This window comes from Notothenia rossii, assembly GCF_949606895.1.
Source record: "Notothenia rossii genome assembly, chromosome: 4".
Taxonomy (NCBI): domain Eukaryota; kingdom Metazoa; phylum Chordata; class Actinopteri; order Perciformes; family Nototheniidae; genus Notothenia; species Notothenia rossii.
In genome coordinates, this window is record NC_136902.1 from 28876099 (window position 1) to 28892237 (window position 16139).

Genomic DNA, 16139 nt, shown 5'->3' on the forward strand with positions numbered 1-16139 from the left:
GTTAAAATACTATTAGGTTAAACAAAAATACAATGCTTAACAATTACTGTTTTATTCTACAGCTATAACACTACTGCTGTAACAAAAAATAAAGTAATTAAATATTACTGTGTTTCATTTTACAGTTAAAACACTATTACTGTAAACACAAATACAGTACTTGGAAGTTACTGTGTTTCATTTTACACTGTTACTGTAAATACAAACTTGTAAATACTGTGATTTCCTTTACAGTATTTAACTGGCAGCAATTGACAAGTTACTTACTGTAATTCATTTTACAGTATTTAACTGGCAGCAATTGACAAGTTACTTACTGTAATTCATTTTACGGTATTTAACTGGCAACACTTGACAAGTTACTTACTGTAATTCACTTTACAGTAAGTAACTGGCAACACTTGACAAGTTACTTACTGTAATTCATTTTACAGTATTTAACTGGCAACACTTGACAAGTTACTTACTGTAATTCATTTTACAGTATTTAACTGGCAGCAATTGACAAGTTACTTAATTCTGGAGCGTGCCGGGCTCGAGGCGACTTTAAAGGCAAACATCAGCGGCCGAAACCCTGAAATGCCTGCCCCCAACAGGGAATAAATCCACACCCAGGATTACCCCGAAAATAAAAAAGGAAAAATAAAAAATGAGTGCCTGAAGGAAGGACTGATTCAGCCCAGCTAGACACTCCCCTATCTAAAATCAGGAAGCTTTTAAACCACAATGTTTTTATTTGTTTGTTCTTTTTAAACAGCCAATGCTACCAAACCCAATATCAACACTAAACCGCAAACAGATACTCACTCTTTGTCTCAAATTATCCCGGACGAGCCCCCATTTGTTATGTTCCCTCCAAGTCTAGGGGTACCAAGGGGAGTAACAAAACACAAGGATGACCAAGCACGACAAAAAAAGAGAGAAAACCGATCTCTGAAGTAACGAGCAGGTCGTTTAATGACAAGACAGGAACACAGGCTCACCAGCCAACTTGCACAGAACACTAAATAATTGATATGTCTAGGAGCACATCTCCTATCAATCGGCAAGACACAGTTTGGTACACAGGCAGCCAGAGGAGGAAAAAGGAGACCTCACTGCAGTCTTCCCCCGGTCCTATATGGAGGCCCTGATTGGGAATTAGGAGCACCTGGGGAGAGGCTGCACCTGGGGACAATCAGGCTGCACCTGGGGAATCAGAGGGAGAGAGAGAAAGACACACACACACCTACACAAACACTATGGCACGTAACACCTGTTATTACCAATATTTCACAAATTCTTCATGTAAACTTAAGAGCACAGCTGTATGTTGAGTATGTCAACTTTGCTTGGTTCATCTTACTCGGGGGCAGCTACATGGATGTCGGTGCATTCCACAATAATTTAGCAGTTGAAGGCAGAATGAATTTATGAATGAAGCACAACTTCATGTCATACAATACATTGACTTTATTTGTAATTGTGTAAAAAGATATGAGCATTGATTCGCAAGCAGGACCTGCAGGACCAGAGAATGGTGATGGATGGAGCTGGGAAGAGAGAAGAATAAAGAAAACAGATCAACTTTATTATCGGATATTAAAAATTCAATTTCAAAACAAGTTGCCGCTCCTAAAGTTACACATGACCAATGCAAAATATCACACTCAATACATGTGTGTCTCTGGGGGGTGCATTGTGCCTTTGATGTATATAAATAATACCATAACCAAATACTATTACGTACAGTGGAAATCAGGTTGCGAGCAGAGCAGGTCAGTCCAGTGTGCATGTTCCTCAGGGTCTCAGCAGTTACAGGTGAGGTAAAGAATATAAAAGACAAAAAGGTCAGTAACAACACTTTAAAGTAACAACACTGAATAATTATCTCTTTTAATAATTTTCTCTCAGTAATCACTCAACTACTGTCTTTCCAACAAACAGATTGACTCACTCTCACTATCATCACAATGAAACACGTTCAGAAGAATGTCATGCAAAGCTGCCGGGAAGCGATAGAACGAGCAAAGTGGTATGATCACTTTTGTGATTACAACCTGGTACAAAGCACACAGGCATCTTGTAAAAGTGAATTTATTGGAGCAATCTCTTATATTTATTGGAGGGAATAAATCAGTTATGAGATCTTCTTCTTCTTCTTTGCTTTAATTGCGAGTTGCAACCACCAGTCTTGGAGCATTATCGCCTATGACATCACTTACGCGACCCAGAATGCGATTTGGGATTTGTAGTCTTTCTAGTCGCGTATTTTTCATAGTCTTATATTTCAACAGTTTTACGACAAACTGTGACTTTTTTTACATGGAAATGATTGTTTAAGATTGACAAACATCATGTGTGTCATTCGTGGCACAATTCAAACGGGATCAAAAGATAACTTTTATCTCTCCATTGACTTCAATGTATAATGTTCCGCTTCCGGGGTCCCATGGAGGCTCCCGGAAGGGGAGGGACTTCTCCTCTCTATTTGGAGCAGGCTGGAGTAGGCAGGAGTTGAACTCTGACGTAACTGTCGACCCGTTAGTGGCCGACTCCGCCTACTAAGGGCTTCTCGGCAACTCTGCAGAATCCTATGGGTGACGTCACGGACCCTACGTCCATTTATATATACAGTCTATGGTGTTGAGAGATGTATCCATAGATCTCTTAATGTTGCTCTCAAAGTGCACCAAATTGATGCTTTTAACTTCAACATTTAAAAATAAATGTTCTAGAGGAGGTTAGGTCCCCCCCCGCCCTCCAAGCTGGTCATCAAACTCAGAAACCTCGGGCTCAACAGCGCCCTCTGTAACTGGATCCTGAACTTCCTGACGGGCAGACCCCAGGCATTGCGGGTGGGAAACATCACATCCTCCACCCTGATCCTCAACATCGGAGCCCCTCAAGGCTGCGTGCTCAGCCCACTCCTCTACTGCCTGTTCACACACGACTGCATGGCCACACACAGCTCCAACACCATGGTGAAGTTTGCTGACGACACGACCGTCATCGGCCAGATCACCGACGGCGACGAGACGGTGTACAGAGAGGAGGTCGTAAACCTGACATCTTGGTGGCAGGATAAAAAGCTCCATCTCACAGTCAGCAAAACCAAGGAGCTGATTGTGGATTACAGGAAGCAGCAGGGAGAGGGACACGCCCCCATCGCCATTAATGGGACTACGGTGGAGAGAGTCAGCAGCTTCAGGTTCCTTGGGGTCCACATCACTGACCTGCCAGGACCTGACATGGACTCTTCACACCACCACCATCACCAAAAAAGCTCGACAGCGGCCCTTCTTCCTCCGCAGGCTGAGGAGGTTCAACATGGACTCCAGGATTCTCTGCAACTTCTGTAGGTGCACCATAGAGAAGATCCTGACCTTCTACAGGTGCACCATAGAGAGTATCCTGACTGACTGCATCACAGCCTGGTACGACAGCTGCACCGCCCTCAATCGTAAGGCTTTACAGAGGGTGGTGAAAACTGCACAGAAAATCACTAGGATGGAGCTGCCATCCATGGAGGATCTTTACTCCCAGCGGCTCAGGAAGAAAGCCCTCCGGATTATAAAAGACCCCCATCACCCCAACCACAAACTGTTCTGTATGCTGCCGTCTGGCAGGCGTTACTGCAGCAGGACTAAAACCACCAGACTCAGGGACAGTTTCATCCCACAGGCAATAAGACTGCTAAACACCTAAACTGTTGAAACAACATCCATAATAATCATCTGGCTGCTACTTAGAAATTAATTATCTATTTACCTAATATATCATATTCCAATAACCTGCAGACTCTTATTCCACTATTTACTTGCACTATATTTTTCTGTTTATCTGTTTTATTGTGTTTCTCTGTTAGAGGAGCCTGTGACCTAAGATTTTCATCGGCATAACTACACTGTAGCTATATTGGTATGACTAAATAAAGAACCTTGAACCTAGAGGAAAGGGAAAACCCTAAAAAGGCCTCTTTTATTCAGAAATATACACACTGCTATTGATTTTCAGGATTAAAAAGTTCAAAATATTAAATAACGTACTTAACTTAGTCAAAACACATATCCCAGTCACCATGAATGTGTGTAATAGGTAGTGTACCTCCCTGCTTAGCACCTGCTGACACTGTTTGCTCTCAGAACTGTACTGTGATGGCAGACCATTTAGTCACACAGGATTTTGTAGCAGAGAGCAAAAACATCTAAACTGTTATCCTGCAGCTGTCCGGTGCAACTGAATCCCATTCTGCACCGTGGAAACAAGCAGAGCAACAACGTATTTTGGCCTCCTCTCTATTCTTGTTTGGGAGGATTTTCTTTTTTAATCCAAGCCTACACTTAAAATAGCTATGTAGTTACTGTACACTCTTTAGTCAGTGGCAGTGCAATAGGAAGCAGAGGTATGATGTGAAAACAACAGTACGTCATGGTGAATACAGGCTAACTCTGTCTAAGGATGATGAATATTTAATCATGCTGAACTTTTATTTGTAAACTACATGAAAACTCCTCAGCATGGAAAAATCCCAATAAGTCATACAGAGGGCATGCCTTTTGTATCCTCAAGGGCTCCTCCTATCTTACTGCTGTTTTTATACATAGTGGTTGGATGCACAACATTTTAAAGTCTGACAGCCTTCAATACCCATCTCCCCAGAGAAAGGTCACATTAGTTAATTAATTGGCAGCTTGGATACCAACTGTGGCACCCAACTGAATTTAACTTATCACAGATTTATTATTTTCTTTTTAATGCCTTCAGCAGCAGCCAAAAAGTAATAAGATATTGCAATTGATTTTTAGATAATCTAGGAATGGGTTTTCTCACTTTTAGTCAGTCCATCTTTTTGGTCAAGACTAAAATTACTCAACAACATGTTGTAAAATGCATCCTACTTCGCTCTGCATCGGCCAATCAGCTTGCTAGTCCCTCACTGCGAGTGGATCCCATTGATATCAGGACGGCAGAAAGACTGAAAACCCTTGGTCATTAAATCCAACGCACAAAAACTGTATAGCACTTTAAGAGTTTGGCCAATTTTAAACTAATGTATCAGCAATTACAATGGTTGGCTTATTTGAAGCGGATATACCGTAATGTTCTTGTTGTTCTAAGTTGGTTGTTGCACTTTTTGTAAATCACTTATAAAGGTGTCAGCTAAATGAAATGTAATGTATTGTAATGTAATAATGACTTTTTCATTAGCGCTGAAAAATTGGCACATATTTGTCCTTTTTTATCTATAATTAGACCCTCCAGAAAAACGCGGGCAAAAATCCTTGATTATGCGGGCTAAATTCCTTGATTATGCGGGCTAAAATCCTTGATTATGAGATTAAACATGCAGGGTTTTTATGTGATTTTATGCGGTGAAATTGCGGGAAGTTGCGAAATATGTGGAAAGTTGCAAAATATGCTAAATATGCGGGTAAAAAGAATTTTAAAAAAATTAAATATTGGGCTGTCTTATTTATTCTCTCTCACACACAACCTGCCACTAACGTTAAACCCCTTTACTATTCAATTAAACACATTCAATGTTTATTTATTGTAAAAGCAATTGTGCTATTTTAATCTCACACACACTCACACACACACACACACATTTCTCCGCCTCATTCTGTTTTCATTTACTCGTTCGTTATCTGACCAGCTTCAATCTTGTAGGCTACTCACTTGGTTTCTTGTAGCCCTCGAAAGGGTTTTGGAGGTTGATGCCTCTGTGAACGTGAGTTGTCTGGCTTTCTTGTCCGCAGCAGCAAAAAGCATTTTCGAATGTTTGAATGAATCAAAGTGGGTCGTCACCGTCGATTTTCTCTTATGCTCCAACACACAGTTGCACGGGGTGCAGAATAGTTTCCCCCCACTTTTTGCACGGTCTTTTAGTAGAAATGTTCGTCTGTAAATGAGATGGATTAGATTTTTTCATCTTGTTGTTTTCTCTATCGTGTGAGCTCCACACGTTCACTCTATACAGTGTTGTTTACATTCTGTGATGCGCGAGCTGATGACGTCACGTCAAGACGAGTTAACTTTCTTTTTTCTCTCAACTTTGTGTGGAAAAATGCGGGGATTATGCGGCCTTTTGATAAATATGCGGCCTTTTAAAAATATGCGCCATTTTGCTGATTATGCGGTAAATTCTGCGATCGCGGAATCGCGTTTTTCTGGAGGGTCTAATCGCCATCAATCTGTAACCATTTTATGCAGCCTGATGATGAAATTCATAAAAACCTAATGAAATGATCATTAAACGCAGCTTTACCTTGTGTTAGTGATAGTCCTTGTGATTATTAGCATGAAAATGTCAAAGAGCCGTTAGCAAATCGAATTATTGATTGTTTTAACTAAAATGCATCAATTACTTACTCAATAACTATATATTAGAGTGTTTTTCCAGTGCTGAGTAAAAGATTTTCCCTGAGGGGATTATTACACATTACTCCTGTTCTGGCTGCCTTACACTGGCTCCCTATAGAACACAGGATAGAATTTAAAATTCTTCTTCTCGCCTACAAAGCCCTTAATGGGCAGGCGCCATCTTACCTTAAAGAACTCATTATACACTGAAAAAAAGAACACATTGGATTTACTCAATTCAATTGTGGACATTTGTTGCACACAAATAATTTGCTTTGGCAGCAACCTATAGAATTGTTTTAAATCAACACAAACGATTTATGTCCAATCAACGCAATTACTTTGTGTTGATTCAAAGTTATTGAAATGTGTTTCAATAAAGTAAATTAAACACTTTCATCATTTTACTCCAACCCATGTTGATCACTTTATTCAAACACAATTCAATCCCTTTTATTCCAACACTATTTGATCACATAACTCTAGCAATATTTGTTATTTTAATATTCCCATGTCTATTACATGTTTTCAGAATTGTAATCTTTTTTGTTATACATTATATTTATAAATATAATTTAATGTAAATATGAAACAGATTTTAAAAGTAAACATAACTCACTTTTTTTGCATTGAAAACGATTAGAAAGTTTTGTTTCAAGACCTTTATTCAAGAACCTGGAGATTAAATAATCACTCAAGTCTTTCCAAAACTAATCTCCAATTTGAGATGTACAAATATTAAAAAGGACCTTACATATCGTTTAGCAATTTCGTTACAACAACAACGTAAACAAAAAAACAATATATATATATATATATATAAATAAAGCATCCCCTGCTTTTTATAAGGCATCAATAACTGCGATGGTGGGAGAACCAGCCACACCACTCAGTCCAGGAATGTATACTCTGCATCTCAACTACAAGAACAGTGTAGGAACAGCGAGCCGTGAACATGGACAGTGAACATGGACAGTGAGCTCTCTTCACTCGTGCATTTTCCTCTTCAAGTTTTGGGCCTTTCTTGAAAGGTCAGATGCATCCACCTCCATTATAAGCTTCTGAATAACTTCTAAGGTGTTACGGAGCTTCAACGGGTAATTCATGTTTAGGGCATACATGAGTCCAAACAGCATTACAGCTGCAAGAGCCACATTCTCCAGATCCTGAAGCACCACCACACCCTCGAGGATAACTCCGACATCAGAATAGTCACTGCTGGGAGTCTCTCTGGCAACATAGATCCCCACTGTTGTTTCTTCTACCTCACGTAGTGTGTTGGCCTCAGTCATGTCCTGGTGGAAGACAAATTATTTCTTTAAGGATAAGATTTTTTTTACTCGGACCTCATTAAGACACAATTTGCTTATTTGACTCTATTGTGGCACTACACTAATTAGCACAATGCTTGCGAAGAAGAATACCTGGTTTGTTTTCACCTGTGGGTTTCACCAGCCTGGCTAACAGATTGTAGGTTGTACATTAAATTGAGTGAATGGTAATTATTATTGGTAATATATATATCAGCGACTTTAAAAAGAGGAGAAGGTTGGAGAGAATAAACAGGTGAAATGAAATGACACCAAATGCTGGAGACTAATGAGCAAAGCATTAGGTACTACTCCTGATTCATAATTCATCCTATGTGATGTAATATAAGCCCTACAGGTGGAAGATACTGCAGCCTGAGGAGGATAGAGCTGTCCTTAAGACTATTGCATTAGTATTTGAATGTGTTTCTGGAATCAGAAGAACACAAATCATGATAGACCATGTTAATTCTAACAAAACCAATTATAATATCAATTTCAGGAAGACAGCTAAGTAACATGTCTGGTAATATGGTCTGGTATATCTGGTCAAATGAGGTTCTTTTAACTGAGGCTATTTTTCTTCTTAAAAACATGTTCAAACTAACTTCTTTTTTGTATGTGGCCTACTACTTTAGCACACACTCACCATGTACTCCTTCACCAGATCCTCAGGATCCTCATTGAGGTAGATGCAGAGTCCTTTAATGAGGCACTCCCTGTCAGCATCGATGTCTTCCTTAAGGATTAAAACAAAGAATATAGGGACATTTTAATCAAATTGAACCTATGGAGTGGTCACATTTTGGGATAATTTACCATTGTAATTGATTTTAGACTGACCTAATGCCAAAAAGGAAATATTATATATATACACACACACACACACACACACACACACACATATCTACACATATACACACAGTTCAAAAGTTCTTACCGTCATCATGGCAGCCATGTCTTTTAACTTCTTGCCCTGCTGCCCCGATTTTTTCGAGAACACCCTCAGCAGACTTGCGGAGTGTAGGTCAAGCTGGGACAGGAACCTTGACTGTAGAGCCATAGTTGTAATCCGCTTGAACTCTGCGTTAACCTGAAAAAAAAAAGGAAACCATTTTTTAACAACACGGCCCACTGACATACACACATTTGTTTCATTAAACTTACAGCTGCCAATCACATAACTGTATGCACTATGCATGTTTGCTCAGCATTTGATTTCGACTATGGAATATTGGGTGTGAATGCTGAAAGCATTTTGCTCTACCGAGATGTAATCCAGCTCGACGCGATCTGATATATTTTAGACAAACTTATTTTTTAGGCGGCTTTGATGTAGTGCTAACTTATACAATCATATTCGCCACAGTAGATACGAGATTTGGACCTGAAAATCGCCAATAATATGTTTGTGAATGTGTGACGAATCTGATGACAGAGGCAGACCACAACTGTTGTGTTCGGTAAACACAACAGGTGGAAACCAGTTAGTCTGAAAACCAGTAGGGACATGACACCAGCAGTATGTGCTGTGTGTTTCTGTTCTCAAGGAGGTTTAATAAGAACTTGTGCTAAACAAAACTTGCAGTCATTTTAATTTATGACGTTATCACGGTATTTTTCCTTTTAACTCTAGGCCCAAATTCCTCGCTAAATAAATGTTCCTCCTCCTCAATCCTATTTTTTTCGGCCCCCGGGATGACGGACATCCTTAAACTCAAGCCCTACTCATCTGCTTCAATCATGTTCCCACTTTTTTCAAATATTCCTACTACTTCACCTTCTTCTTACACATTTAAGCCAGCAATGCAGTGAAGCATCAGCTTTTCAACATCCAGCATTCATTTGCACCTACTTCTGAACAACATCGTAATGGGGCCAAGCTTTACTCTAACAGTTGCATATACCATCTACAGCACAAAAAGTTACACCATTATCTTTGTACTCACCTCCATTACACCAAAGAGAGCTGGCCATCTCTCTTGTACATCACTGGTCATGGGAACATCACTAATGACTGCTTGTCTTCTCAATGCAAATGTTTTCTCCATTTTAGCCTTAACTGTCTCTCTGTTATTACGCTTCTTGTAATCTGAAAGGAGTTCAACCCTCATCTTCTCCAAGGACTGGGCGCATTCTCCAAGTGGAAAGTCAGGGCAGTAGGCCACTTCACCCCTCTTTGGTTTCTTAACTTTAAAAGCAGGAGAACGTTTCCCTTCTGGTTTATGTTTCAAAGTATTTACACATACTTCAGGACATTCCACTTTCCGGAGATGTGTGCGGTAGTTGGACAACTTGTATTTGAGACTAGTCTTCCATCCCCCATAGCCAGAGGCTGAGCCTTTTTCTTGTAAACATGGATGCTTCATGACGAGCGCCTCTGCAACTTGGTCAAACTCCCTGTCCGTGGCGTAGACTTTGTGCTTAACTACCTCCTGAATCAACCCCTCTAGTATATCAGACTTGAGCTTTGAATCAGGGATCAACAGTGTCCCTTCTTCTCTGAGTACTCTGTGGGCCTTTTCAAGCTTAATCTCTGCATCATACGAACAACGGGGAACATGGAACACACCTGGCCATGAAGACCGTGAAGAAGTGGACTCTGGAGATGTGAGAATCCCGGTGCTGTCGCCTAGAGAAGATGTGGTGTCATCAGGATGACTGGTTGGTGGAAAGGAGCAACTGTCCACACATTGATCTGCATCAGCATTGAGAGGTCTGCATGATGTGTATATGACCTTGACTGTAGCTTTGTCTTGTATTTCTCCCATGGAAGTTAAGTTCATAAATTCATCGCCAAAAAGCGTGTCCATGAACTGCAGCCGAAAGGGTTCCTTTACATTACACTGAGTCTTTATCTCATTCTCCAGTTCATTCACAGTTGAAGGCAGGCCAGCAGAAATCACCACCCTCTGACAGCTGTCAGCCCCTAGGATTACTCTGAGAACAGCTGATGTCATCATGGTCTTTCTTCACCGTCTGTTAGGAAAGAGAGTATATAAACAATAAAAGGTTTAGAATTAGTTTTATTTCAAGTACATGGGGCTTGGTAGAAGAGTGAATGCTTGTCGTTTTTTAAAAGGGTTCATTGTGAAGAACAATAACAATGTTATTGGACCACTGTATAGGGTTGGGTACTGTTCACATTTGAACCCATAGATATAAACAATAGATGGCTCACCCATGCTGCTGGCCAATGGAGACCGACGTTGCAACATGGCCGCCATCTTGCTGCAGTCAGCTCGCTCATTCATAACATTATGGTTTACTATTTAAATAACCATAGTTTGCTCAATTTTCAAACGGGTTGGTTTGTTATAAACATCAAAGATGTAGTTATGGTACTGCATACTTATAATTATGAATTTTTTTTCAACATGTCTTGTTGTCTCCTGTATCATAGCCATGCTAATAACGTTTATAATAAACCAAACCGTTTGTAAATCAGTCAAGATTTCAGCGAGTTAAGAGTATTTTTGTGCAGATCACTCAACTTACAACAGTAGCTGGTGACTGCAGCAAGATGGCGGCCGGTGAGCTACGCTGGAAAATCTCCCATGAGCCATCTATTGTTTATATATATATATATATGTGTTTGAACCGATACCAGTACCCAACGGTACCTATTCTCGGTACTTTAGTCTGTACCTGCCCAAGCAGCAGGGCTCGAGCTTAAGGAGGTCCCGTCGTCCCGGGGCCGAAAAAAATAGTGTCGGGGAGGATAAAAAATTATTTTGGGACGAATTTGGGACGAGAGATCAACGGCGATGAAAATGAAACTGACTGCACGTTTTGTGTAGCACATAGTTATTAAACCTCCTTGTCAACATAAACGCACAAATCATTTAGCAACCCGCAAAATACACACACACACACACACCCACACACACACACACACACACACACAGTACGTAGCTACAGCTGTGCCGCTGGCTGTCAGCCAGTGCCCGCAAATTCCTGGCCCGCAAATTTGCGGGTCTAGCTATGTACTGAGTGTGTGCAGCGCCATTTATCTATTATATGTCTCTGAGTGTGTGTATTTCGCGGGTTGAGTGATGTACAATGACAATTGCATCCCGTGGAGGAATTCTGAAATGTTTTACCGTTACATCACAAAAACGCACAGCAGAACCAGACCCTGGAGCCCCGGCCTCTTTATTTACTTACTCCTCTTCATCCCCTATGGGTAATAACAAGGCTGAGATGAGAACCCTCCATCGTATTTAGTCCTTAGCAATATGCTGCGCCTCTCCCCATGTAGGGGTGGGTACCGAGCCCCGGTATTAAACGGTCCTCGGGCCGGAATTATTAAAGACAGTGGTAACGTTAAGCTCCGAAGTTATTTGACCTTTTATCGGTACTGGAGACATTTAAAAAAAATATGTCATATGTATTATTGCTACATAAACATTATATGGCAGTTTTAGTTTCACCAACTCCGTTTCTAATATGCAATAAGACTACAACATGCGCCTATGATGTATTTTCGAGCTTTCTAATCCAGACGAGATCTCTCTCTCCAGTCTGTGTGCGAGGGGGCGGGGCAGTTTGTAAAGGTCTCCTGACTGTGTTACAGACTGTCATCCTGGTTAGTGGTTACTCTGGGTTCTGTCTTCAGGACAGAGTGTTAGATTTTTTTGTTAATTGGATGGGACTTGATTGGATTCAATATTAGAGTAATTTTTATTTATGTTAAAGCTCACTTTGAATGATTCTAGCTAATGATAATGTAGAAAAACTAATATTTTAAATTTTGGGACGGTCCACATTAATTTCGGGACGGCTTAGATTGTATTTCGGGACGGTTCCGGGAGGATGGTGAAAAAAGTTAATCGAGAGCCCTGCCAAGCAGTGTTTAATTTGTTGCTTTACCTCAGACACAGATTGATCTCTTCAAGGTCACCATCCGCACACATCCAACCAGATAGGCGGCCAAGGGATACTCATCGACCAGTTCACAGACTTCCACAAGAGCAAGTTCTCGTGACGGAGATGGAGTCACCTCAAAGGCTCTGTAGTGCTCACTATACCATCCACACAGCAGTTTCAAGACAAAAAACACTCTCTGATGCAAAATGCATATTTGATGGATTTCCCCAAATTCGGGCAAGCCACCTTCCGACCCATGGACAACTACCATACCTGTCCTGTAGTTTATTCCCTTGCTCCAAACATTTTTTGCAAGGTGTATTTCAGATATGTCAGGATCTTTCTGTTTAAAAGCTTGAACTAGCTCCTCCTTCAAAACATCTAAGGGGACAGAAGATACATCTGAGACATCCAGCATTTGTTTATCAATACTTGGAGACGACAAGTGGTAGCCAATCATAAACTGATGTTTCACAGCCAGAGATAGGGGCACGTTTTTAAAGCAACTGGTGTGTTTGATTATGTTTTTAAAGAAACTGTGCTTTGCCTCAAACCTCATAGTCCAAAGTCCCACAAGAGGCCCAAAAAACCTTATTAGTTGTGGGTAATGTTCTATGTAGTGGTGTTTGGGACGCAGTCTATTGTTAGGAAAAACCTCTTGATACCTTTGTCTATGGTCTGAAATTTTGCTCTCAAGGTATGCAATAGACTCGTCGTTGTGAACTGGGGAAACCACAAGCTCAACAATCTGTTTTAGGTCCAACAAGACCTGCCATGCTGGATCATGCTCAGGAATCTTAGGCCCAATTATAAATGGGAGCAATCTTAACAAGCACCAGTTTTCATGGGCATTACCACCTATGGTTTTCCTGTGTGAGAGATTTTGTGGCAAAATATGAGGCTTATTTGTTTTGTCTGTCCACTTGTATGGGAAATGTAGAATGGAATTGTTAATATCTTCCAAGGTTATGTACTTCTTTGAGATTAGAAATATTAGACAATTGCTATTTCAACAGGCACAATGCCTTCAAAGAGATCGTGGGCATTGTCAGGAGGGTAGCCACTGATGACATTAAAATGAGAAAGCGCTTTAGTCAAAGGACAAGCTCTTTTAACTCCAAAACAGCTGCTGCCACTATCTAGGGCTGATCTGACATGAGTGTCATGTATTTCTTTTGTTCTGAGGCTGAAAGTTCCTGCTCTAACCTCATTTGATGCAATGTCCGAAGCTGTTGCAGTACAAAAACGACAAAAATAGGTGCCTGAAAAATTCTCAACAAAACCCGCTAATCCATGAGCTCCTAAATTGTCTGCAGCAATAGTTTGAACTGTACCTTTGAGCGATGCTCCCAGTTGTGGGACAAAAATTCCATCAACTTCCAAAGACCTGAGATCACGTAGAAGTGGCTCTAAAACCTTGTCATAGCCATAGGTCTTAACATTGTCTGTTTTGCACAAAATAGCTAAGTAAATGGAGGACAAAGAGGAATGAGACCCTGGGGGTAGGTTACTCAGCACCCAGTACACAGCACAAAGTTTGTGGGTTTTACGGGAGGTGCCAAGAGGGTTACAGACCTCAAAGTCATCAACATACAAACCAATAGATACCCTTAACTCTTGACCTGACAATAAACTGTTTTGCTTACAATGCAGACCATCCCTGAAACACTTGTACACAATTTCTTTTGCTGTCTCTGTTTCCCTTTGCGTTTTGTGACTACAAACTAACTTGTCCACAATATATTTCCTATTCAACAGCACCTGTAGAGATTCAAGAATGGGGACATACTGGAAGGTTTTCTTCTCTTTAGCATCCAAAATACATTCAACTGGTTCAACAATATTAAAGTTTGCCTTGTAATACTGCTTACGTTGATATGTAGAACTCAAAGGACCACCCTTCTCTATGGCTTTATTTATAGGATTCCCAGTGCACAGAGAAGTGGTTATTTCCTCTATGATAGCTCTGTCAACCTGGAGTTTGTGCTTCTGAAAAATATCAACTAGAACGCCATCAGTGTGGGAACTCGAGAGAGAGCTAGTTAAGTTGTGAAGCTCTAGCAAAAAATCATTGATTGCTGTGCTTGGTACATGGGTTAAATGTTCCAACTTTAACAAAGCTGCTGCAAAAGTTTGTTCAATTACATTTGGAAGGTCATTCGGGGCATAAACACTGCAATCTGGTTGTGCATCAGAGTATGCCTCACCTATTTCATCATCTGAAGTATTTTGCGCAGATTCCAGAGAAACAAAGGTGGTTGATGTCACAATTTCTGGTTTAAAATCTGTAATTGAATAATAAGTATGTTTTCTGCTCCAGTGGGATTTAAATGTTCCGTAGATATTTGTTTGAAAGTTGCAATCTAAAAACATGCAAGTTACAACCTCATTGTTGTTAAGGTGTGCATTAATGTGAGCCCAGTAATACCTTTCCGAGACAAGATCCTTACAAGGACATAACTGGCACCTAAATATACAGCTCTTGGATTGATGACTGGTTTTAGTCACATGAAATCTATTCAAATGAATTAAAAGCGCATTCCACGTTTTAAAAGTGCAGGTTCAGCTTACATATACACAAGGAAAACGATTATTATTCCCATAATATCTATGTTTCACTCGATAATGTTTTAATATTTGGGACCTACTTGGTAAAACTGAGGGGCAGGCCTTACAACGCCACATTCACAGCAACATTCTGGCAAACTTGCAGCACCATTCACTGCAAAAGACAAATGGAAACAAAGAAGGATTAATGTCTAATGAGAAAATTCTGACAAAAATGTAAGACAAGCTGTCAAAATGAAATAACAAACATCAATCAATAATAAAATGGGGAAGGTCTAAGTAACAGTAGTGACACAACTGTTTATAAAAAGCATTTCAAAAAGTATGACACATCACACAATGGCCAATCACACCGAGTGGGACAGGGTTAAACCAAAATACAATTGTATTCTCACCACATCAATTTGAGCCCACAGTAAAAGCGCAGACTCCAGACACGCACAGAGTTCGCGTTTCAATCTGCTGCAACAAAGAGCAACACAAAAAACACTTATACAATGCAAAACAGTATTTCTATAGACAAAAATTGTAAATACTCTACACATACGGGAAGTAGGGGTTCTGGAGGTGCTGCAGCACCCCCTGTTGGTGAATGGTGTACATTTTTTAATGGTTACTATTATGTTCATGTTACTGTTGAAATCTCTCCCCACTTTTGGCCTCACCCCCTAAGTAAAATGACTTCCCGCGGCTATGACTCTACAGGTCAACAGATTATGTTATTTTGAGGGATGATGCCAATCTTTTTTATAGCAGATCAACAAATAGCCAATATACATGTCTGCATCTGAAAATGTAAATGACACCATTGCTCCCTTCAATGTACATGTATATATACGGCTGGGTACCTACCGAAATAATCTGGTACCAAGTAGTATCGACTTCTCAAGTCAAAGGATACCTATCCTTATCATAATAATCACTGCTACATGGGGCACTGGGAAAGTCAGATGATGTCAGTCTGCATAATAATTAACCATGTGCTGCATAATAATTAGCCATGTGCTGCATAATAATTAGCCATGTGCTTCTGGTAACTAGAGCATA

General features: G+C 40.3%; 1 protein-coding gene across 2 annotated transcripts; it reads right to left on the reverse strand.

Moving 5' to 3' along the window:
* Positions 1–7153: 7153 nt before the first annotated feature.
* LOC307037705 (uncharacterized protein) lies at positions 7154–15517 on the reverse strand. Of its 2 annotated transcripts, XM_079678762.1 has the most exons (6): positions 15488–15517; positions 15173–15246; positions 9605–10634; positions 8596–8748; positions 8305–8394; positions 7154–7640 (listed from the first exon to the last, which is right to left on the reverse strand). In XM_079678762.1, the coding sequence occupies exons 3-6, from the start codon at positions 10616–10618 to the stop codon at positions 7332–7334; spliced, it is 1566 nt and encodes a 521-aa protein (XP_079534888.1). In that variant the 5' UTR covers positions 10619–10634; positions 15173–15246; positions 15488–15517; the 3' UTR covers positions 7154–7331. The 2 variants fall into 2 exon arrangements, with proteins under 2 accessions (XP_079534888.1, XP_079534889.1); XM_079678763.1 differs by lacking the exons at positions 15173–15246; positions 15488–15517 and having other exon boundaries at positions 9605–10719.
* Between the last annotated feature and the right edge of the window lie 622 nt (positions 15518–16139).

What these genes read in the sequence shown, in the direction of transcription:
- LOC307037705 (XM_079678762.1), bottom strand. Translation starts at nt 10,618, where the DNA reads ATGATGACATCAGCTGTTCTCAGAGTAATCCTAGGGGCTGACAGCTGT. An exon ending in ACATGGCTGCCATGATGACG is followed by an intron (nt 8,395 to 8,595) that starts GTAAGAACTTTT and finishes TTAATCCTTAAG; the next exon opens with GAAGACATCGATGCTGACAG. An exon ending in ATCTGGTGAAGGAGTACATG is followed by an intron (nt 7,641 to 8,304) that starts GTGAGTGTGTGC and finishes GTCTTCCACCAG; the next exon opens with GACATGACTGAGGCCAACAC.